This window comes from Piliocolobus tephrosceles, chromosome 9 (assembly GCF_002776525.5).
Source record: "Piliocolobus tephrosceles isolate RC106 chromosome 9, ASM277652v3, whole genome shotgun sequence".
NCBI lineage: Eukaryota > Metazoa > Chordata > Mammalia > Primates > Cercopithecidae > Piliocolobus > Piliocolobus tephrosceles.
Genome location: NC_045442.1, coordinates 11848312 through 11874342, shown reverse-complemented (window position 1 = coordinate 11874342; position 26031 = coordinate 11848312). Strand labels below are relative to the sequence as shown.

The window sequence follows — 26031 nt, the reverse complement described above, 5'->3', positions numbered from 1 at the left end:
TCCTCCTAAGTTGTAACCTTCACTAGGGCAGAGCCCTTATCTATACTGCTTACAAATGTATTCCCAGTGTCTAGCATGTACCAGGTACCTAACAGGCTGCTCCTTCTTGGTTGTTAAAAATATTGCTCCTGGCCGGGCACGGTGGCTTACACCTGTAATCCCAGCACTTTGGGAGGCTGAGGCGGGTGGATTGCAAGGTCAGGAGATTGAGACCATCCTGGCCAACACAGTGAAACCCCACCTTTACTAAAAATACAAAAATTAGCTGGGCGTGGTGGTGTGCGCCTGTAGTCCCAGCTATTCAGGAAGCTGAGGCAGAAGAACTGCTTGAACCCAGGAGGCAGAGGTTGCAGTGAGCCAAGATCGTGCCACTACACGCCAGCCTGGCAACAGAGCGAGATTTCATCTCGAAAAAAAAAAAAGAAAAAGAAAAAAGAAAAAAAGACAAAGAAAAGAGAAAAAAAATCGTTCCTGGCCAGGCTGAGGCGGGTGGATCACCAGGTCAGGAGTTTAAGACCAGCCTGGCCAAGATGGTGAAACCCCGTCTCTACTAAAAATACAAAAAATTAGCCAGGCGTGGTGGTACACGCCTGTAATCCCAGCTACTCCGGAGGCTGAGGCAGAGAATTGCTTAAACCTAGAAGGATTGAGGTTGCAGTGAGCTGAGATCATGCCACTGCACTCCAGCCTGGGCGACAGAGCAAGACTCTGTCTAAAAAAAAAAAGAAAAGAAAAGAAAAGAAAAAAAGAAAAAAATTGCTCCTGTTTAAGAAATAAATTCCTTTTTTTCTTTAATACCAGATAGAAAACATGTTTGTAGATTTTTCCATGTATATTTTACAATGTGGCAAAAATATGTCATTACTAGTGCTTTACATACTTACAGGCTAAGAAAAAAGACAATTTTAACTATTTTTGTAGTCATATGCTCAATTTACCCCCATTCAATCACAAAAATGAGAGATTTTACAACAGTGTGCGATTCATTTTCTGTGAGTTATTTCTTGCTGGTCTCTAGTTCTAGACCTTCAATTTGCAATGAGGAATATTCTTGCTTGGACTAACACCTACCTTACAATTTTGAATAGCACATTTTCTGACTGAAAAGATCTATTTTAATAAGCAGATGTGCTATTCCTTTGTAACTGAGGGTTCTCGTGTGCTCAAAGTACAATATGGTATCTGCTATGGTTTGACCTGGTTTACCCCTGACAAAGCTCGTGTTGGAATCTGATTCCTGGTGTGGCAGTGTTGGGAGATGGGGCCTAGTGGGAAGTGTTTGGATCATGGGAGAATTGCCCTCGGGAATAGATTAAAACTGTCTAGTAAGAGTGACAGGTTCTCACTCTCATGGGAATGGATGTGTTCCTGAAAGCAGGTTACTATAAATAAACCCAGGCTCTCCTGCATGTCTCTGTGCTCCAGTCCCGCTTCTGTTTCTCCACCCCACTGTGACACAGCACAGGGCCCTCACCAGAAGCTGGGCAGATGCAAGTGCCATGGCTTTGGACTTTTCCGTCACCAAAATCACGAGCTAAGTAAAACTCTTTTCTTTATAAATTCTCAAACCTCAGGTATCCTGTTATATAAACACAAAAAGAACAAAGACAATATCCTTAACTGAAATGAAAATAACTGTAATCCCTCAGTTACCTAAAATTTTTCATTTTCAATAATAAGGCAACAGAAACTATTTTCTTAAAATATAAAGTATTAAAATCAACATATTGTTGAGGACCCAAAAGTTTTCCCAAAATATGATGCCAGGAAAATGCTGACCTTATGAAGTTAATTTAATATTCAAAAATTCTATCATTATCTCACAAATACTTACAAAATCACTAAGTTTACTTCAGATTTTCGGAATTCTCCCACCCAAGAAGAAATAGTATGAACATAATATATTGGAAAAAATTTAAATTTTTGTTCAAATGGGAACATTGAGTCCCAGACTTTCTCTACTTTGGACTGTAACTCAGTTTCCTAAGTTTTGATCAATGTTTCCAAATTCTAAACACATTAATTCTGGGGACTTGGGAATGAAACACTATAATTCCTGAAATCGCAAGTTATTCTTAATACTTCCAATATTCTTCAGACTCCTTACTCATTACAATGGATATCTTAAAAATTACTTAATAAGAAATATTAAGGTTAGTAGTCTTACAAATATCTTTAGCCTATAGTGAATACTAAAAAAGTGGAAAACTCCAGTGAACACTGTTAGATACTATTTCGAATAACCTAACGTTTGGATTTCTTGGCAAATAAGCAGCACTACACACATAAATTTATAAACTTATTTTGCTTCCAAAAATTGTTATTTCTTGGAACACTAACTCATGCATTTTGTATATAAACTTATTAATATTTGTATTTACAGTTATTCACATCACTATCAGCAAACAGACAACACACACACACATTCCATAACACAGCTACAAGCAAGACTGACTGATCAGACAATGACTGCTCCCCCCTCTGCATTCCTGTCCTGCTTCCTGCGAATGTCAACTTTAACTGTCAGCTCGGCAAGTCAGGGTTTCCTCCTGTCCTTTCTTTTGACTTGACATCCATTGGATTCCTTCAACCTAGTAACATGTCTATGCTGACTGTTCAGTTTTAATTCTTGAAGGAGAATTCTATTACTTTCTCTTAATTTCCTGATTTGTCAACTGATTTTTGTCAAGACTCGAGATTTAAAAAAAACATAAATTTACCAAAAGATGACAGAAAGAAATTCCCACATGGCAACATTAGTTTTCATGTCAGCTTTACTTTATTTAAAAAAAGACCAATGTGCTTTCGAAGTAATTTCTACCAACTCAGACCAGCTACTAATTCCAGTAAATGTATATAATCAGTCATCTTTTATAATGATACTTGTTGCTCTAAAGATCTTCTACAGACACAGTAACTTGCTATTTTAAAAACAGGAATGAAGTGGCAATAATCTATAGTGACCATAAATTATTCTGAATTGTCCAGCTTTATCCCTAAGTAAACAGAAATTACAGTCTTAGCTTCTGATGCAGTATTTGGAAGAGGGACTAAAGGAGTGACATGATGTTCTGCCACACACCGACTAGTCCTCCTCAAATTCAGTAGCTCAGTTTGTGGGATAAGCAGGAATATTACAATGGTGCTAGCATAGAAAGGATACTCTTTTCTGATCTAAATGGCCTAGAACTGAGTATTAGATTGCTATCAATTACAACATACAGGTTGGAGTCCTAGCACAAATGTACCAATTTCTCCTCACTCCAATGGAGCAAACTAACCATTTTATTCAGAATAAATACCTGAGTTTGAAGAGACTTATTTTGTCCTAAACAGATAAAGCCAAAGCTGACAGACATCCTATGGCACAATATAAGACTTGTCACTTAAAGGTGCTCTACGCTGTAGCACTGTTCCCTAACAGAGCTCAGTGTCTGATATGGGTATGCTCTGTGACCCCACCCAGATCTCATCTTGAATTCTACTCCCATAATTTGCATGTGCTGTGGGAGTGACCTAGTGGGAGATCATTTGAATCATGGGGGTGGCTCCTCCCATAATGTTCTCATGGTAGTGAATAAGTCTCACGAGATCTGATGGTTTTATTAGGGTTTCTGCTTCTGCATCTTCCTCATTTTCTCTTGCCATCCCACATAAGAAAAGTGCCTTTTACCTCCCACTATGATTCTGAGGCCTCTCCAGCCAAGTGGAGCTGTAAGTCCAGTTAAACCTCTTTTTCTTCCCAGTCTCAGGTATGTCTTTATCAGCAGCGTGAAAAGAAACTAATACTATGCCATTGGCCTCTAAGCAAAAGACAAGTGTCCACAATTCTGGGAACTTTCAGAGAGAGGCAGTATTGGTATTCAGTAATATATGCTTCTCCCTTTCTCCAGCATCTAAACTAATCTAAGAAATCGGGTTAATAACAGGAGCAGGCATTTAGAAATGTGGATGCCAATTATTAGTATACAAACAGAGAGAGCTGTGACAGGTCCCAACATAAGCTCAGGTAATGATTTTATGAATGCTACCCAACTAGGTAGAGTCTACACTCAAATGCAGATAACAACCTGTCTCATTTCTACATCATTCCCATTTACAGCTGCAAAAGCTGAGACCAGATGTAGTTAAGCAACTTCTCCAAACTGTTACACATTCCTGTGTCACCACCTCCCTTTACTATCAGAGTATTTATCAATACTCAAAGACAATCAGTCACAATACCTATCACATTCTGTTAGAACTGTGAATCTGTTACCAAGTTATAACCTATTTGTAACGGGGAAGCCATCCCATTCATGTGCAACACATTTTTGTTTAAAAAAATGAAAAGGCATTTCTCACTATCCTACACGCTTCTCAGCTCTCTGCATTAGTATTTTCATTCATTAGTTCAACAAATGTATATTAAGCATTAAATATCTACTATGTAGCAGGCACACTGTTCACAACCTGGGACACAAGAAGTTAAAAATGTCAATTAGATTCTCATGGAATGTATGCACAGGAGATAGACTAGTTCTGGGAAGAAATGTAAACTGCTAGGGGTAGGTGGGTGAATGATGAAATCTAGTCGTAGAGTCCAGTGCAATTACTGGAGTTGAAAAATGATAGATGGGGAATTTGCAAGCTTGAGGGAGGGGCAAAGGGAAGGGGGAAAAAACGACAGTACAGTACGGATAAAGGTCTCAAGTAGGGTGAAAAAAGTGGGAATTCTCTGGTTGGTCAGTGTTCCACGTTCTAGGCCACAGATGACAGGGCAAAGAAACGAGCTTCTTCAACAGGAGTAATTCTGAATTCAATAAACAGAAAACAGTAAACTTTAAAATGGGGAATAACTGTCTTTCTAGTTCTTCATGAGGCTCTCAGCTATGAAAAAATAATCTGGTACAGTGATTCTCTAGTCTGACTTCATATCAGAATCTTCTGAGCATTAAACAAGTCTGATGCCCATGGTTGATCCCAGAACAAATTACTTAAAATCTCTGAATACATGGCCTAAGCACAGGTCTTATGAAAATGTTCTCCAGGTCATCAACTCCAGTCAAAACTGACGACTGCAGCAACTAAAAGGCTAGGCAGTGCTACACTAGCTGTTTCCTCAGTGCCTTTCTGCAATGACCCTAAAACTTCCTATTGGCTGAGTCTATGACATTCAAATCTTAGCCTAAACATTCGTCCTCAGAGAGGACCCTAAGTAGCCACACTCAGTTAATTAATGTCTACACAGCACTCATCCCTGACATCTGTCTTCCTGATTCCTGTTAGCTTCTCCACTAGAATGGAAGTTCCAAGAGACCAGGGATCTTGCCTGTATTGTTCACGGCTGTTATTTCCAGTAGGATCTGAGTAAGTATTTCCTGAATGAGGAAGAAAGCAAACCAGAAGGCAAGCAGGCATAGGGGTACCTCTCATATAAATGGAATTAAACAAATAATATTTTGAAGCTATAATTCTTATGGATTTTGATTGGATATAATTAAGGTAGACTGAAAAGCACACACGGCATTTTTAAAATCTTTAACTTAAAACTATACACAGGCTGGCCTGAATTTCTTTTTTTTTTTTTTTTTTTGAGACGGAGTCTCGCTCTGTCGCCGAGGCTGGAGTGCAGTGGCCAGACCTCAGCTCACTGCAAGCTCCGCCTCCCGGGTTTACGCCATTCTCCTGCCTCAGCCTCCCGATTGGCTGGGACTACAGACGCCTCCCACCTCGCCCGGCTAGTTTTTTTTGTATTTTTTTAGTAGAGACGGGGTTTCACCGTGTTAGCCAGGATGGTCTCGATCTCCTGACCTCGTGATCCGCCTGTCTCGGCCTCCCAAAGTGCTGGGATTACAGGCTTGAGCCACCGTGCCCGGCCAAACTATACACAGGCTGGCCTGAGTTTCTAAGCAGAGCTCTACCTAGGAAAGAGACTAAAGAATCTAAAATATTTAGTCTGAACTAGAGTCAACAAAGGTGTGAGCAAAACGTCTTCATGAAGAGGAAAAGGATGATGAAACTATATTCAGCATTTCCACAAACAAAAAGAAAAAAGAAAAAAAAGACCTAGGTTAAAATATAGGGCCAATTAGAATTTAGCTTAGGCATAATTAAAAACTTTCCAGAGAAATGCTGCGAGACTAGAACGGTCATCAAAGACGAGACATAAAAGTGAAATCCGTGCCAGTCCCTAAGTCTAGTATGAAAATACTTCATTTGAATGGGTCACGTACTACGTAAAGGAAGATTAATATAAGGACAGCCAGAGTTTTCTTTCAGTCTTATAAATGCATTAAAATATCTTGAGTACTAGAGTTTTCTGCTCTGAACTAATTTAGATCTAGTACCAGATGAAAATGAGCCAGAAGGATAAAACACTAGTAAAAACATAAGCAAATCATTATTTTTAGGCAAAACGGAAATATGCTCACACTTTTCCTTCTGTACCGAACATATGTTAAGGCCCATCAAGTGAATTAGCAATTCAGGCATAAAAGAAGTTTTTGAAGATAACCAAATTCAGGGGTGATCTCCCTACAATGTACACTTAAATATAAGCTCAAAAGAAAACCTCCAAATGTCAGGACATCTTGATCAGCTTTCCTGGACTGCCAATGTAAAACCAGCAAGGCACTGCATTTTCACCTGTCTCTCAAAGCCAGTCCTACTTTCAGAATCCATAATTTCTGACAATGGAACCATCTCCCCACTCAGTACTTAACCTCAAAGATTTAGAATTATAATCATCCCCAAATTTAGTTAATCACCAAGTCCTGTGAATTATTCCTTTGCAAGAAAGAAAAAAGGTCGGTGGGGGGAGGGGATACTTACTGATTTAAAGAGATTTAAAAGACACATCACAAATATATGAACCTTATTGAGTCCTAAGTCAAACAAATTGACTGTAAAAAAGATTATGAGACAATAAACAGGAAATAGGAATGCTGATCAGGTGATATTTGGAAACGCTGTTAATACTTTCTAGGTATATGATGAGATCGTGATTACATTTTCAAAATGCCCTTATCTTTTAGAAATACACACTACAATATTGGCAGATTAAGTGATACTTTTGATTTGCTCCAAAATAATTCAAGAGAGGGTGGCGGTGGGAATGGAGTGAAGGACAGATTAGACAAATGCATGAAAATTACTAAAGCTGGGTAATGGGTACACAGGGGTTCAATTATGCTTTTCATTTAATTTGGCTTGTTTTAAAACCCCCATTAAGTCATATTTCTATGTGTGGACATATGTACATTTTCTGATTTACACTGCTCTGCTCTGCAACTGTTGATGACTCCCAGGTGCCTAAGTACCTTAGCCCGGCCTTCAGGGTCCTGCACAGTCCTTCAGTTACCCTTTCCTCTACAAATACATCATCAGCACTTGCCCTTCTGAATCCTTTCTTTTACTGCTTCTTCTCCTTGAAATGTGCTTTCCATCCTAACTACTCTTTTCTTGAGCTACTCCTTCCTTTCCTCTTCCACATCTTGTGTAGTAAAAAACCATGTCCTCCTAGGCCACTGACCAGACCACTGTATGCCCTGGTTTTACGTAAAATGCCCCCAATCTTCCCCTAGCTCACAAGTTTTAAGTAGAAGATCCGTGCATCTTCAGAGCTGACAGCCTCACTCTAAGTAAAGCAGACGTGTTTAGTTACTGCAGTCGCAGTGGGTCTGCTCCTCTGCATTGGTCTTCACTCTGCAGTTTTTACAGTGGGCCACTCATACTTAGGAGACATCAAAGAGTTTCATTAACGAGAGTCATAAAACGTTTTTTAAAAGGGAAATTCTGAAATATACTTAAATCTCACAATAATGCGATGGATTACAAGAGCAGGAGAGGCTGTGGTTCTCATTACAGAAAGCTTAATTTCTGAGGCAGCAAAGAGATTTCCTTATTAACCCATTCGTCCTTCCTTCAAAGCTTCAAATCCAGTGCCCCGAGATAAAAATTTTATTAGAGATTCATTTTTCTATAATAAAAACACACATGTGAAAATCAACTTTACCTTATATTTCATCTTGGGACACGAATGAATGTAGAAACCCATATAATAATAGCTGAGTTGAGAAGTTTTCTCATGAAGCTGCCTAGTAAAAGCAATTTCTCTGCCAAAAGAAAAAGAAGAAAGCTGAAGGCAGTTAATTCTGGTTCCAATGTTCAAATATCTATGTAATTTGATGGTAAACATTTGATAAAATCTGATATTAAGCTATCAAAAAATTACAAATATTTAAAGAAAAACTTTTAAAACATACACTATACAGTAATTTTTACTAAAGAAGTAATAAACCCCTCTACATAATTTTAGACAAATGCATCTAAGTTCAGGTTTTACACTTTATTGGACAAAGTACCTGATCCAAAATTTAAATAGCATAAAATTAAAGAGATCCACAGTGATCTGTTATTGTTCATCGTGCCCTACAGTTCTCAAAGAATCTAGGCTTAACAGATTAAAAACAGTAGAGCAAATTTTAGAAAACGCAAAAGCCAATAAATTTCAGGAAGAATAACTATTATTATGACCATTTACATGCAAACACTTTCAGCTGCATATGACACCTAACTCATTCCTTTATCTAGGTACAACTTTAATATTTATTTCCCCTAAAACTAGAGAGCAGGAAATACCATGTTATCTCACCACATTTTCTGTATTTGCTGGAATAAGCCAGGTAACTCAAACATAAGAAGTCGTCAGTCTCTCCACTGTAACACCTATGCATGAAGTGGTTTTCATGTGTATCCTGACAAATCTTGGGACAGAATTTCATTCTACTTGCCCAGCTACACGACTGGTTTGTAAGTGCTTAGTAAAACTTGTATATTTCTAAAGTATGAGGAAAGTAGCTTTGTTTTTATGTTTGTTTCTTAAGGTATTCTTTTCTTTAATAGTAGCAATTGATGCTTGACATTCTAAAGAAATGTATTTGTAATGCAATATTCTGTGCATTTTTCTACTTCAAATTTAAATCCTTGAAGAATTATTACCTTAAGAATTTATTTTTAAATTAAAAGTATTTCTAAATCCAACCACACTAAACATTATTACCCTATAACAGAATAAATCCTATTCCCAGAATTAATCCACTCTCAAGGTTCAAACTGAGGAAAGAATACACTGATACAAGCAAGCGTTAGACCACCAATTCCGAGAAGGCCCACCCAGTCATGGTACCAATCCACTTGGTCCTGCCCACCTTAGTTCATTTCATCACGTCTCCCCGGATTTGTTCAGGCCCCAAACCTTGGAGTCATCCTTAATTCTTTTCTTCTCATCCCTGTGTCCAATCCATCAGCAGGTCTTTTGGGCTTTCTCTCTAAAATATGTCTTGAATCTGACCACTTCTTACCACCTCCACCTCAGATATTCTGGTTCAAGCAACATCATGGTGCCCCTGGATGACTGCAGCAGCCTCCCAGCTGGCTCCTGTTTCCACTCTTGCCCCTCCATAATCTCCACAGAACAGGTCAAGTAGTCTTTTACAATATTAATCAGATCTCCCAATCCCCCACCCCAGCAGTGGGTTGGCACCACATATAAATAAAACCCAACCTCCCCACCCTGTCCTACAAGCGCTACTCCCCCTGAATCCTTCTCACCAACTCCACCTGCCTCTCTGCCCCTTGCGTAAGGCTCTCCACGTCCTTCCCTACACCTGAACCCAAAAGACTTTTTTGTTTTTCCTGGCCACCTCGGGGCACTTAGATTTGCTACCCTTCACCTGAGCTTCTTCCTATCCTCAGATTTTTACATGACTGGTTCCTTTTCTTCTTCCTTTGCCCCTGAAATGTCACCTGTTCTCTATGAGGAAAGACTAATCTATATAAAACAGGCTTCATGCCCACCACCGCTAATTTTATTTTTGTCACAGTGCTAGGGAGTATCTGAAATTAAGTTGTCTGTTTTATTATTTATGGTCTGCTTGGACAAACTAGAAACCTGTCTTATTCATGTCTATGAGTGTAATTACATTTTTAAAATGTATCTTTCTAAAAATACAAAAACAGATGCCATGCTCATGATCCCCAATTCAAACAATTCTTATATCCACAGGCTATGGATAAGCAGAGGCTGATTACAAAAATAAATTAAATAAATAAAAAAATAAAAATCTACAGGCTACATTATATAAATCTATAAACATAAAACTATACTGATTGTTCGGATGCTTAAGCAACTTAAGAAATTGAGGGGAAAAGATTTCACCAAAATACATTAAAATCAGTAATGGGATTAGCAACTGATAACCTACTTTCTCCAATTTTGCTTCAAGAGGTCAATCCCCCGGCTGCCTTTCCCTTTCTATAAACTCCGCAAGTCATACTCTCGAGAGCACCAAAAGGAAGCGACAAGACTGCAGAGCAGTCGCAGCCATCCAGCCCTCAACTGGCAAACCTTTCATGACCTCAGGCTCCTCTCCTGCTTCCTCCTGGCTCTCCAGCTCTAGTATTTGCAGGGATATACTAGGCAATCAATAGAACTCTTGCTAATTTTGCTGGGAATTAATTATTTACCATCTCAATATCTAAACCATCTCTCAGTTTATTGAGCCATGAAATATTTCAGAAATAGGCCAGAGCTTATTATGTAGAAATAAATCTCACCCTTAAAAATTCATCTGAGAAGCCTAGAAAAATCTATAACACATTGTAAAGTGATAATACAAAAATAAAACCAAACCAAACAAAAAAAACGGCAATTATTTGAAAGTACTGACTGATTTGGGTATAAAGAAAATATATCTTTTCTGAAATAAAACCTCTGAAGTTATATAATAATTGTAAAATCTATAGTTATAAAACACGAATACTTTAAATTATCAATTTCAATTTCAGTGAGAGCACCAACAGCCATAAATATTTTTAAACTACTTTATACAAAAATGTGACTAAATACATAAGAATAAAAGACTGTTATAGAGATCCATTGTAAATATTATGTAATTGTGGCTTTGTTAAAAATTGGCATTAAGAAAAAAGTCAAGTTGAAAATGCTAAGATGAAGAACTTTATATTGTAGGCCACTGAAACAGACACAAAAAAATCACTTATGGACCAGATTTTTAAAAACATTAAACTGCTGATTTAATGAAAAATTTCAACTCTTTTATAATTCATAAAAAAGCACATACACACAAAAAATAATCTGGCAGTACATTTTAGTATGACGTGAAAAATGTGACCATCAGACATGAAGACTGAGAGATGAAAAGAGAATGAAGAATGAGAAAGAGAGAGACTCAAGCTCCCAGATAAACAAAAGAAAAATAGTTCTCAACCTTCCTTCCCTCCTCCACCACATATACACATAGACAAACAGAAATAAATAGAGAAAACTGGAGGAAGACTCCAATCTTCTCACCATTAAAAATGTTTTGTGCTGTATATATACGTTTGCAGCCATGGACACAAAAAGGAAATTATCTTTTGATGAGGGTCATAAATTCAACCAGTCAGCCAGGGATTCCCCAGGCCTGTTCTGTATACATGTATATTTCTTCCAGTAGAAGAAATATAATCATATTACTTTGATTCATTTACACCATATTAACTTAACTTTTAATTAACAGTAAAAAATATAAAGCTGAATGCAGTACTACAAGCCTGTAATTTCAGGTACCTGAAAGGCTGAGGAAGGAGGATCATTTGAGCCCAGGGGTTCGAGAGCAACCTGGGCAACAAAGCAAGACCCCACCTCATTTGAAAAGGAAAAAAGAAGTAGAAGATAGTGATGACAAGAATATAAGTCATGCCGGGCGCGGTGGCTCAAGCCTGTAATCCCAGTACTTTGGGAGGCCGAGACGGGCGGATCACAAGGTCAGGAGATCGAGACCATCCTGGCTAACCTGGTGAAACCCCGTCTCTACTAAAAAATAAAAAACTAGCCGGGTGAGGTGGCAGGCGCCTGTGGTCCCAGCTACTCGGGAGGCTGAGGCAGGAGAATGGCGTAAACCCGGGAGGCGGAGCCTGCAGTGAGCTGAGATCTGGCCACTGCACTCCAGCCTGAGCGACAGAGCGAGACTCTGTCTCAAAAAAAAATAAAAATAAAAATAAAAATAAATTTTAAAAAATTTAAATAAATAAATACAAAATAAAAATAAAGAATATAAGTCATATAACATTTAAGGAATATAAGTAGTTCTGACAGGGGGGCTCAAATAAATGTATAAACAACAAAAGCTACCCACAAATACAATGACTTCTTAACTAGATGGATACCTTAAAAAGCTAGAGAATTACCATCAGACACTGGTATCAGTTCTAAAGGTAGTATCTTCCAAATACAATACAAAACTACCAGAGATTATAGATACTAGTTATACATAATATTTACTTGTATATTACATAATTATATACTTATATAATATGTATATTTCCTATAAATACTAGTTAAATGACATTTATTTTAAAATTCAATGTGACTTTAAATGTTTCTTAAATGAAAATTACAAATTACATATAACTATATATTACACAGTAGTATTTAACTCTTACATAGAATACCTATTATATAGTAGTATGTATTCTATATAAGAGACTAGCAACAAATCATTATAATACATTGTCAAATAGGACTTCTACTGTTACATAATTAAATATAATCAAATGAGTAATTATTTGAAGTTCTATATAACTCACTACAATAATGGCAAAAACCAATCTTACCGTAGTGCAGAGTAGACACCCAAAGACAAAAACGAATAATCAGGATCGTAGTACAAATACACAGATGACACACAGTTTGGGAGGATGTCAATCACCCCCACAGCAATGATCTTTCCATCAAGCCAGTACTGCTGGTGAAAGGAGCCATAGCCACAATCTGGCCCATTAGGGGGAGTCTCTGCCTAAGAAAAAGCAGAGGCAGAGGCATAAACGCAAACAGTTTGCCATTTTTTAAATATCAAAATAATCTTATAATTAATATATAATATACTTTCATTTTCCTCAGGTTAATAAGTCCTAAACATTCCTCTGTTTCCTTCATCATCCCTAATCACACCCTATATTAAGATGCAAAACTTTTTCATTGTAGAAATACTGAGTAAACACAAAATTCAAAAAGAGAAATCAATTTATGTTTTCTTCATTTTACTTGTTTTAATACTTGACAGTAGGAAATATAGCATTTTACAGGGTAAGAAAATCACTATTAAACTACGTTCTTCCATTTCTATACCACTCGGCCATAAAAAGGAACAAAATAATGGCATTTGCAGCAACCTGGATAGAGTTGAGGACCATTATTCTAAGTGAAGTAACCCAGGAATGGACCACCAAACATTGTATGTTCTCACTTACAAGAGGGAGCTAACTTATGAGGACACAAAAACGTTAAGAACGACACAATGGACTTTGGGGACTTAGAGGGAAGGGCAGGAGGGGGGTGAGGGACTAAAGACTACATATTGGGTACAGGGTACACTGCTTGGGTGATGGGTGCCCCAAAGTCTCAGAAATCACCACTAAAAAACTTACTCAAACACCACCTGTTCCCCGAGAAACCTACTGAAATAAAATAAATAAAATAAAAACATAAAAACTATGTTCTTCTATTTCATACAAAAGTTAGGAAAGAAATGCATAAGAAAAATATGAGGAACATAAACGAAAAGGGTGGGGTGAGACACTGCCAATCAAGCTTGTTCTGTGAGTGCTCCAGCTCTGAGAAGGTACACAATTCCATTTATCTTCTAGGTGAGAGTTCTCGGGTAAGTAAAAGGGACTATGATACTTCTCCTTATTAGTCAAAGGAAAAAAAAAAGTTATTCTTCATTATTATCTTAATTTAACTATAACTTCACAGGAAAAATCTAGAGATTTCAGAGTATAACCATCTTCCTGTAAATATAGCTAGTTAAATGACATGTCTCATTTTAAAATTCAACATTTTAAATATAACTGGTCTTAAATGAAAACCATATAAAGAACAGTATCAAGTAGCATAAAACAGGCTTTCCTGGAGACTGAGTGGATGTTAGACTTTACTAATTCAAGTGAACAAATACAATACTACTTGTGCATCATTTTCACACAGCTAAAATCAGAGAATGTATAGGAATAAAAGCTAGAAAAGAATAAAGAAAAATGAGAACAGGTTGAATAACACCAAAACCAAGCAAAAAAATCAAGAAAATAAATCTACAAATCAATCTCCCATGAACACAGATGCAAAAATCCCCAACAAAATATTAGCAAATCAAATGCAACAATACATAGAAAGAATTATACCATGAACAAAAGAGAAATTTATTCCAGGTATGCAAGGCTGGCTTGACATTAGAAAAGCAGTTTTTTAAAAAGCAATTAATGAACAATTAATGTAATTCATCACATCAATAGGCCAAAAGAAGAAGTATCATACGATCATATCAATTGATGCAACAAACATTACTGGCAAAACCCAACACCTGTTCATGACTAATTACTCTTAACAAACTAGGAACAGAAGAAAGTGTTTTCAATTGGTTAAATAATATATATCCCAAAACCCACAGCTAACAGTATACTTACTAGTAGTAAGAAAGAAAAAGGTAAGGATATCCTCTCTCATCACTCCTAGTCAACATCATATTGGAAAGCTTAGCTTTTGCAATAAGAAAAGGAAATAAAAGGTGTATAGACTGGGAAGGAGGAAAAGCCTGTCTTTCTTTATAGATAACATGACTGAGGTAGGTTAAAATAAACAAACAAAAATCAGTAACAATAAAAAACCGAAATAAGCAATTATAGCAAGATCCCAGAATACAAGGGTAATATACAAAAGGCAGTTGCTTTTCTATATACCAACAATGACTGGAATTTGAAACTAAGAATACAGTACCATTTACAACAAAAAATGAACCACTTAGTTATAAATCAAACAAAATATATACAGAAAACTACAAAACTCTGACAAAAGAAACCAAAGATCTAAAAAACCAGAAAAAGAATATGTGTGCATGGATTAGAAGACAATATTGTCATGACCTCAGTTTTTCCTAAGTTGATATATACATTTAATGCAATCACAATCAAAATCTCAGCAAGCTCTTTTGCGGCTATCAAAAAAAGAACATAAGTATAATCTCAATAAGCACATTATTAAATAACCAGTGCACTCTGTTAACCCTAAATATAAATCAGTCTTACTTATTGTACCAGCTTGAAATACTTGTTTAACCTGCAATTTACTTTCTCAGTTTCTGATTCTCACCATGTTTCTCATCCCCGGACCTCCCATCTGAAAACCTGTTTCAGTTACTTCATAGGTTTGTTCTCGTCTGAGTCCAGTCATAACCAATTTGTCCTATCACAGACATTACTCCCACCTCTCAATTCCGGTGGAAGCTGGGGTCTTCCCCAACTGCAGAGCACTTCCTGTAAGATATGGGTCGCCTCATAATTACTTAGGAAACAATAAGCTATATATCTATCTACCCCACCTCCCATCACTTCACAGACGATCCAAGGAAGGCAGATCAGAGGCCATTTTCCTAAAAGTATAACTGGTCGACTCAGCACTCTTGGTTAATAATTATCTGCGCTTCTCAATTTCACTAGGAAGCCAATTAGTACAATTTTTTTCAACAGGTACATGGCAGCTGTGGAGAATGAGTTGGAGGTGAGCCTGAGATACTGATTCTCTTTGTGTTCCTTGCAGCTGGAGCAGCCAGAACCCCCAGATTACTCACACCTAGCTAAGAAATTCAGGAAAAAAAAAAAAAAAATCAGCGCCAACCCTCCAATACCATAAACTGATTTAACAAACATGTCTGATGTTCGCCTATGAACACACATACCCATCTAGTCATCCTGCGGCTATGAGTTTACCCTTACTGAAGAATCAATACAAAGATTTATCTGTAAGAGTGGTCAGGCAGTATTGTTCGTTATAGAGAAAAACTGGAAACTCACTACCAAATAATGAATTGGTGAATTACCTCAACTATCCATACTGTTGCATTGAGTATTCCATACAGCAATTAACAACATAAGCATTTCATTACATGTCCTAACACAGAGAGGCTAAAAAACACCAAGAATGAACCTGTTTTTAAAAAGGAATCAACACTAAACAATACATATATACAAATTATTTAGCCCACCAGAGGGATATCCTCCAACTCTCTATACTCTCCTCTACCACCCCACCCCAACTAGGTCCCAAAGAGCTACGTCTTACAACAGTCCCTTAACGTAGTTTTCCAGGAGGCTCAGTCATCCATTCCTAGAGAGGCCTCCTTAACTCACTTACCATTCTCTATTTACTGCCTTGAGAATTCTACTTCGATATATGGGATTGCTGTATTTCCTCAAACCTTAGTCAAAAAGGTAATCATGTCTTGGTATCATGAAATAATTTTGACCTTGTGGACCCTCTGAAAGAGCCTCAGGCATTACCAGGCCACACTCTTGAGAATCACTGATATCCATCTATTTTGGAAATACAGGTAGAAGAAGAGCCTGCCAACTGTAAGTGGCAAATAGAAAGTGATCAGGTTATAGAATTCAAGGTCAAAAGATCTGGATTTGAGCCCTAACTCCACTGCATACTTTTCTGGCTATTTGAACTAACTAAGACAGTACTTTAACTTATTTTAAGAGTTTCAGTGTCTAGGTAAGGGTATGGTGGCTCACAGCTGTAATCTCAGCACTTTGGGAGGCTGAGGCGGGCAGATCGTTTGAGTCCAGGAGTTTGAGACCAGCCTGGCAACACGACGAAACTCCGTCTCTACTAAAAATACAAAATAGTAGCCGGGTGTGGTGGCACATGCCCGTACTCCCAGCTACTCTGGATGCTGAGGTGGGAGGATTGCTTGAGCCTAGGAGGCGGAGGATGCAGTGAGGCAAGATTGTGCCACTGCACTCCAGCCTGGGCAACAGAGCAAAACCCTGTTTCAGAAAATTAAAAAATAAAAAATAAAAGTTTCAATGTCTTTTTTTTTTTTTTTTTTTTTTGAGAAGGAGTCTCACTCTGTCGCGTGAGCCACCACGCCTGGCCTCAATGTCTGCATTTTAAAAACAAGAATCATACTGCTGGTCAGTCTCAACCGTTATTAGCTGTGAGAAACAACAATACACAAATGAAAGCACTTTGCAGACTATAAAAAGTTTAGGTCCATGGTTTTTTTTGTTTTTCTGGTTTTTTTTTGAGACAGAGTCTCACTCTGTCGCCCAGGCTGGAGTGTAGTGGCATGATCTCAGCTCAATGCAAGTTCCACCTCCCGGGTTCACGCCATTCTCCTGCCTCAGCCTCCCGAGTAGCTGGGACTACAGCCGCCCACCACCACGCCCGGCTAATTTTTTGTATTTTTAGTAGAGACAGGTTTCACCATGTTAGCGAGAATGGTCTCAATCTCCTGACCTCACGATCCACCCACCTTGGCCTCCCAAAGTGCTGGGATTACAGGCGTGAGCCACCGCGCCTGGCCAGGTCAGTTTTCATTTTTGGTTTTCAGGGATCTGAATAGTACATCCTAAGATCGTATCTACAAAATTACATCAGTAGCTAACTTAATAGCAAAGTTACTTAAACAGCAGTTATCTTTAATTTCCTCATACATAAATCTGTCATGTGATTAGCAATATTTAGTTTATCTTTACCAGTCTGCAGTTTTGCATATTTCAGATATGTGAAAGAATTAATGCAATTTTTCAGAAGTTCCTCAATTTCAAGGATTTAGCTGATAACAAGAAAAAAAATAATAAAACTCACTTCTACCTATACAAAAGAAAAACCACCTTACATGTTGGGGAGAAAAGGAATGACTTCCGTGATTAATGACCTATGTGGTATAATACCAAAGGCACTGTGTAGAAATGACATCAATATTAATAGGCTAATTCTGGCTTCCAGCCAAACTGCTCCCAAAATGGGTGCATATTTACTCTGATAAAGTATACCTGTCTCTTTACCCACCTGCTTCCGTGTACCTCAGTTATGCCCAAAACACTGTAAAGGCTCAAAAAAACAGGAGACTGGAGAGTCATACGCTAGGCATCAGGCCAGTATTTGAGGGGATTTACTAGGAAGTTCAAAGATAGGAAGACTGAAAGTCTTCAGGGACTTTAAGAAATCAGAACCTGTCACGGTGACTTTGGGCCGGGCACGGTGGCTCATACCTGTAATCCCAGCACTTTGGGAGGCCAAGGCGGGTGGATCACGAGGTCAGGAGATCGAGACCATCCTGACTAACACGGTGAAACCCCATCTCTACTAAAAATACAAAAAATTAGCCGGGTGTGATGGCGGGCGCCTGTAGCCCCAGCTACTCGGGAGGCTGAGGCAGGAGAATGGTGTGAACCCGGGGGGCGGAGGTTGCAGTGAGCTGAGATCGCACTACTGCACTCCAGCCTGAGCAACAGGCGAGACTCTGTCTCAAAAAAATAAATAAATAATAGCAATACAAAGATGTGCTAAGCCACTGTGGCTTCAAAATCTATGATTTAAAACACCAAAACTAAATAAAATTTTGAAGTAACAGTCTACAGTTAAGAAATGAAAAAAATAATAAAATTAATTTCGAAAATGCAACTGGTAATGCCATTAAAGTATCACATAGTTTTATATATGTGACTTAAAAATCAAGTGCAACAGATTCCTAATTTTCTGGCTGACCATTACACACTAAAGACAGGGGGAAATAAATTTAATATTATCAATAGAGCGATTATGAGTAATTTTTAAATTCTTTTCTCTATTTTCCGAATTTTTAGATAAACATGCATTAATGTTATAATCAAAAGAGTTTTAAAACACTAAATTGAAGAATTACTAGCTCAGGTCAGGCATCCCAAACCCAAAAATCCAAGATCCAAAATGCTCCATAATCAGAGACTTTTTGAACACTCACATAATGTTCAAAGGAAATGCTCATTGGAGCATTTCAGATTTTAGATTTTCAGGCTTGATATGCTCAACCAGTAAGTTAATGAAAATATTCCAAAATCTGAAAAAATCCAAAATCCGAAACACTTTGCTTCCAGGCATTTCAGATATGGAATACTTAATGTGTAATTATTAAACAGAACAGATAAGGAATACTCAACTTATTGTTAAAAAATAGGTGGTAGAAAGATTATCTGAAAAGAGTTATTGGGTGCCTTAGTCTATCCAGGCTGCTATAACAAGATACCTTGCACTGGGCAGTTTATAAACAATAGAAATACATTGTGCACAGTTCTCGAGGCTGGGAAGTGCAAGTTCAAGGTACCAACAGATTTGATGTCTGGTGAAGGTTTGTTACTCATAAATGATGCCTTCTGTCTCCTCACGTGATGGTAGGGGAAGGTAGCTCCCTTCAACCACTTTTAAAAGGGCACATAATCCCATTATTTAGGGCAGAGCACATATAACGTAATCACTCTCCAAAAGGCCTCACCTCTTAGAATACTATGACACTGAGCATTAGGTTCTAACATATACATTTTGGGGGAATACCGACATTCAGACTATAGCACTGAGTATTCTTTCAGTGAAGCTCTAGGCTTGATTTTCTATTGACTGGGTTATTTTACAACTCTGCAGGTGCAGAGGTTAACTTGTAGATTTCTGTGGGGGGGTGGCGGCGGGAACAAATAAGCCCAACAGTTATGGTTTACCACCATGGAAGACAATAACCAGTTGTTTTTATCTAATCTAGCAATCTCATCTCAATCTCCTATTAAATCACATGCATATATCTTAATATCTGTACATACTCTTGAATGCTCTTTGTACCAGTTTTAATGCCTTACTGGTTTTGCACTAATTGAGTCAATATGTGGCATGTGTTCATCCTCTCTATTTGCATGAAGGTCACAATTTTACCTTTTTAAAAATTATAATCAGCACTTCTGGAGGTCATCCACTGAGAAGCTCAAGTAGACTTGATGGAGCTAAGTAGATGAGAAACACACCTCACAGTCTGTTAAGCCTAACACATCTTTTCTTTGGCTCCCAAAGAGATGCCCATGCAGCCATAAAGCTCTAACTTTGATGTTTCTCCATGTATTTTTCTCCTTCTCCACTAAGTTTGTGCCTTTGTGTTTCTGGTTCACTCATGATCAATACGTTATCCCCAATGATGGTAGTAATGAGAAACGAAAAAAAAACGGTCAGGCAGACAGGATGCGTCTTTGGTAAAACTCCTTTAAACACAGCAACACCCTGAAAAATGAAGCTGCAGGCACAAATAGAGCAACGTGGGGAAAACTCAGGCTGCAGCTGCACAGGTAAGAAAGCAAGGCCCAACACAGAAGCCTTTGTTCTTGATGTAATCCATGGGCTCCCAGGAAAAAGTTTCCTCCCCTTTTGAGGCATGTACACGGTGGGTTCCACGGGAACTTGCACGGGGAGGGGTGGATCTTACCCAAAACATACCACAGTTGCACAACCAAGAGAAGTGGTACTTTGTGCTTGCCTAAAGACAAGCCCACAGGTGCACAGATTAAGGGGAGTTACACAGACAGCTTCACAGGTAAGGGAAGTTACACAAACAGCTAAAAGCTTTCGTATTCAACTGTAAAAATGGCAACCCTCTCCCAGGCCCCCTCTCTGCTGTGGACAGCTTTTTTCTTTTGCTTATTAAACTTTCACTCCAATCTCACTCTGTGTCCATGCTCCTTAATTTTCTTGGTCATGAGACAAAGAACTCCAGGTACTACCTAAGATGACAAGACTTAAACGTGGTGCACTGGCAAGACTGCAACAGTAATAGGTGGGTTTCATTTATGGTCTCTGTTGGATGGATGACAGAAACCTATTCTCTGTTGGATGACAGATGACGGAGAATCTGGTTTGTTAGTCCTTTTGTCTATTTGTATATTTGTGAGTTAATTAATTAAGGAGAACAGCTCCTGTGAGATCTGAAACGATTAGTTTCTGTGTTTACTTGTGATCTATGGCTAAAGTTGTAGAACTGAAGCGAAAAGCCTTCTACATGTTTGTGCATCTATAATTTGAAAAAGCCATTATTTCTCATTGTGTATGAAGTATTTTCCTACCTCCAGAGAGTATTAATAAATTACATGTTACAGTTCTTAAACAGAAGAGCTCTGTAAAATTGATTTACAAAGATAAGAAAGCATGTATATAAATTATTCTCCAAATTCACAGAAACTAAAGAAACTCTTAACAGAAACTGCCAGCTCAGAAACATTGTTAAGAATCCAAGTATAGGTCAGGCGTGGTAGCTCACACCCATAATCTCAGCACTTTGAGAGGCTGAGATAGGCAGATCACCTAAGGTTGGGAGTTCGAGATCAGCCTGGCCAACATGGTGAAACCCTGGTCTCTACTGAAAATACAAAAATTAGCCAGGCGTGGTGGTGGGTGCCTGTAATACCAGCTACTTGGGAGGCTGAGGCAGGAGAATCGCTTGAACCCCGGAGGCGGAGACTGCAGTGAACTGAGATCACACCATTGCACTCCAACCTGGGCAACATGAGTAAAACTACATCTCAAATAAAAAAAAAAAAAAAGAATCCAAGTATATATAACTAAGGTAAATCTTTCGATAAATAAAGCTAGCTTAAAATGTTTGGTCTGAGGGGAAAAATAGTTATCTCTTTTCTCAGAATTATTAGTATTAAGTATAATACATGAGTGGATTTTAAAAACAATACAGGCATACCTGGCCGGGCGCAGTGGCTTATGCCTGTAATCCCAGCACTTTGGGAGGCCAAGGGAAGCAGATCACTTGAGGGCAAGAGTTGGAGAACAGCCTGGCCAACATGAAGAAACCCCATTTCTACTAAAAATACAAAAATTAGCTGGGTGTGGTGGTGGGCGCCTGTAATACCAGCTACTCAGGAGGCTGAGGCAGGAGAATCACTTATACCCAGGAGGAGGCAGCTGCAGTGAGCCGAGATCACGCTACAGCACTCCAGCCTGGGTGACAGAGCCAGACTCTGTCTCAAAAAGATAATAGTAATAATACAGACATACGTTGCAGGTACTATGGGTTTTGTTCCAGACCACTGCAATAAAGTAAATATCACAATAAGGCAAATCACATAAATTTTTTGGTTTTCCAATGAATACTGTTTACACTATGCGGTAGTCTATTATGTGTGCAATAGCACATCTAAATATAATATATATATATGTTGATTTAAAAATATTTCAGTGTCAAAAAATGGTGTTGGAAAAATGACACCAGCAGACTTGTTCAACATAGGATTGCCACAAACCCATTCGTAAAAAACAGCATATCTGAGAAATGCAATGAAGCGTAACAAAATGAAGGATGCCTATATAGGGGTTGGTTTCTAATGAGAATAGTTCAACTGAACTTCCAAAACTACTCATTGGTTTACTAATCAAAAAAGCTAACATCATACCTCTGTAATGCTGAAGATTTTGAAAAATGTAAGTTTGTGTTCAACTAAACAATTATAATTCTGATAAACATTGTGTAAACATTTTTTATTTATAGTAAAATATCCATAAAATTTATTTGAACTACTTTTTTATTTTCATTGTTTACTTCACTTTGGGGTTTTTTAAATTTCAACTTTTATTTTAGATTCAGAGAGTACAGAGACAGGTTTGTTACACGAGTATATTGTATGACACTAAGGTTTGGGATACAAATGGTCCCAACACCCAGGTAGTAAGCATAGTACCCAACAGTTAGTTTTTCAACCCTTGCCCCACTTCCCTTCTTTATATCATAGCCTCCAGCGTCTACTGTTCCCATCTTTAAGTCCATGTGTACCCAAGGTTTAGCTTCCACTTAAAAGCAAGAACATGTGGATTTCTGATTCTGTGTTGGTATGCTTAGGAAAATGGTCTCTGGCTACATCCGTGTTGCTGCAAGGGACATCATTTTGTTCTTTGTTATGGTTGCATAGTATTCCATGGTGTATATGTACTATACTTTCTTTATCCACTCTACCTTTGATGGGCTAGTTCAGCCACTGTGGAAAGCAGTGTAGAGATTTCTCAAAGAACTAAAACTAGTATTTGACCCAGCAATCCCATTATTGGGCATATACCCAAAGGAAAATAAATCATTCTGCCAAAAAGACACAGGCACTCATACATTCATTCACAACGGCAAAGAAACAGAATCAACCTAGGTACCCATTTTAACAATTTGTAAGTGTACAGTTTAGTGTCATCAAGTACATTCACATTATCATGTAACTATCCATGCAATCCATCATTTTTTTTGATCATCCCAGACAGAAACTATGTACCTATCAAATACTTAACTCTCCATTCTCTCTTCTCCGCAGCCCCTGGCAACTATCATTCCACTTTCTATCTCTAGCCACTTGACTACTCTATGTACCTCATGTAAGTAGATCATATAATATTTGTCCTTTTGTTACTGGCTTATTGCACTTAGCATAATGTTGTCAAGGTTCATCCAGCATGTGTGATTGAGAATTTCCCTCCTTTTTTAAAGCTGAATAATATTCCATCATCTCTATATGCCATTTTGCTTATCCATTCATCCACTGATGAATACTTGGGTTGCTTCTAACTTTGGCTACCGTGGATGATGCTGCTCTGAACACTGCTATATTGTTCAAGTCCCTATTTTTTTGTGTGTGTATATATGCACAAGTGGAATTGCTGGATGACGTGGTAATTCTACTTTTAATGTTTTGAGGAGTTGTTATACATTTTTCCACTGCAGCTGTACCATTTCATGTTCCCACCAGCAATGCACAAGAGCTCCAATTTCTCTACAACCATGCCAACACTTACCGTTTTCCATTTTTTTGATGATAGTCCACCTAATAGGTATGAAGTAATATCTCATTTTGGTTTTGCTTTGTGTTTCCCCTCGTGATGCTGAACAAATGACAAACATTCTTATATATTTTGGTTTGGGTTGGCTTACCATAATTTTGAAGATCCTTAGGTAATTTTAAAACGTAAATTAATGTAAATCAACAACTTAAATGATCTTTGGATACCTGAATAGTTTCTAAGTAGGAACAAACACTAAAACAATGACCATAATTAGAAGTTTACCTACTTTTCCTTATTATTTATGTATATATACTACAGACTAGCTACATCTTTGGGGTCTGTCAATAAACATGCTCATCATTATCACTTTAAAATGTACATAAGAAGGTATAAAAGGGATATGTAAGGGCCTGGTGTGGCGGCTCATGCCTGTAATCCCAGCACTTTGGGAGGCCAAGGCGGGCAGATCACCTGAGGTCAGGACTTCGAGACTAGTCTGACCAACATGGAGAAACCCCGTCTCTACTAAAAATACAAAATTAGTCAGGTGTGGTGGTGCATGCCTGTAATCCCAGCTACTTGGGAGGCTGAGGCTGGAGAATAGCTTGAACCTGGGAGGTGGGGGATGCAGTGAGCTGAGATCGTGCCATTGCACTCCTCCAGCCTGGGCAACAAGAGCAAAACTCCGTCTCCAAAAAAAGAGAAAGAAAAAAAGGGTCTGTAAGAAAGTTGTGAAATCTGTGACATTTACAAACTTTCTCAGTCTGTTATAATGCTCATATAAAACAGTTACTTCTCAATGAGCTACCTCCCAGTTCTCCCTATGAAAGAAAATTTATTATTTTCTTAAGAGATGTAATTAATATGGATGGTTCAGGCCATATTAAGGGCAAAAATAAGAGACATACATTTGTGTAAGCAGAGTAATGGTGTAAGACTTGATTTTTAGGCTAGGCGTGGTGGCTCATGCCTGTAATCACAACACTATGGGAGGCCAAGGTGTGTGGATCACTTGAGGTCGGGAGTTCAAGACCAACCTGGCCCACATGGTGAAACTCTGTCTCTACTAAAAATACAAAAATTAGCAGGGCACGGTGGCAGGTGCCTGTAATCTCAGCTATTCGGAAGGCTGAGGCAGGAGAATCGCATGAATGAATCTGGGAGGCGGAGGTTGCAGCGAGCAAGATCATGCCACTGCACTCCAGCCTGGGTGGGTGACAGAGTGAGTCCATCTCAAAAAATAAAAAATAATTTTTTAAAAAAAGACTTGCTTTTTAAGGAAAATGTGAGTAGCATTATTCCAAAGTGGCAGCTTATTACAGAACAAAACAGCATAGTGGAGACAAAACTTGAGAAAGTATAGTAAGGTTGGGGAAGTGAATTTTATTGGCTTTGGTCATAATATCTAAGAATAAGAAAACGGTATAATACATGTTGACATGTTGGCTAAGTTCACTTAGTTTTGAGGGACCTCTTTATCTGGAATACTCTTACTCTGTAAGTGAGAAAAGGAAGGGTCAGGGTGACTAAGGGGCTTGCCCAAGGCCACAAAGCCAATTTAGGGGAATGCTAGGAAAGACCAAAGCCTGAAATTCCCACCTCTCAGTTCAGTGTCTGTCTCGCTGGACACTGCTTCTGCAGTCCACCATGCCAACACACAATCACAGTGTATCAACGTGCTCTAGTCAACATAAGAGGTAAGAGATTTTAGCCACTTACTAAACCAAAGAATGAACAAAGAAATGTATTTCTCAATGACGTCGTTCTTTGAATTTAAATGTCTCCATGAAAGCAAAAAGGTTTACCCCGACATTCACAACTTAATACTAGAAGCAATGAAATAAAAATTTTAAAGAAACTTTACCAAGCTTATGTAATTGAGAAAGGAAGTACAGTAAATGTTTTTAATAAGTTGGACAGAAATAAGAAATTTACTTCTGCATTTTTACTGCAGAACAAATAGATAAATATCAGGATGTTGTTATTTATTTTCTTTACTTTGACATTTCCTTTTATTTTAAATCCTAATTCTCCAACAAAAAGACTTGTAGTGAGGCACTGTCAAAAAGGCTAAGTAACAGAATCCCAAACTTCTCAATTCTACAGGTCAATGTTTATTAAGCACTCTAGTAAGCACCTGAGAATCCAGAGTAACCATCCTTACGTGAGCCCTTACTTAACGTCAGTTCAATTTGAGGCTCCTGCTTTTACAATATTTCTTATGAGGGAAAAATACATCCCAGAGTGACAACCCCGACTGGGAACTCAATGACTGCCAACATCAAACAAGACTAACGTCCCCATGGAAACTAATCCACCCCAGGATTTACTATTCAAACATTTTCTGAAGCATTCATGCACATCTA

The 26031-nt window shown here is 38.1% G+C and overlaps 1 protein-coding gene across 11 annotated transcripts in view; it reads right to left on the bottom strand.

Annotated features, from left to right (window-relative positions):
- ATE1 (arginyltransferase 1) overlaps positions 1-26031 on the bottom strand; it is a 185592-nt gene that overhangs the window by 90509 nt on the left and 69052 nt on the right. For all 11 annotated transcript variants that reach the window (XM_023224221.3, XM_023224223.3, XM_023224224.3 and 8 more), the window contains 2 exons: positions 12661-12842; positions 7997-8096 (listed from right to left, as the gene is read on the bottom strand). In XM_023224221.3, the coding sequence (XP_023079989.1) occupies positions 7997-8096; positions 12661-12842 (282 nt within the window). The remainder of the gene's footprint in view (positions 1-7996; positions 8097-12660; positions 12843-26031) is intronic.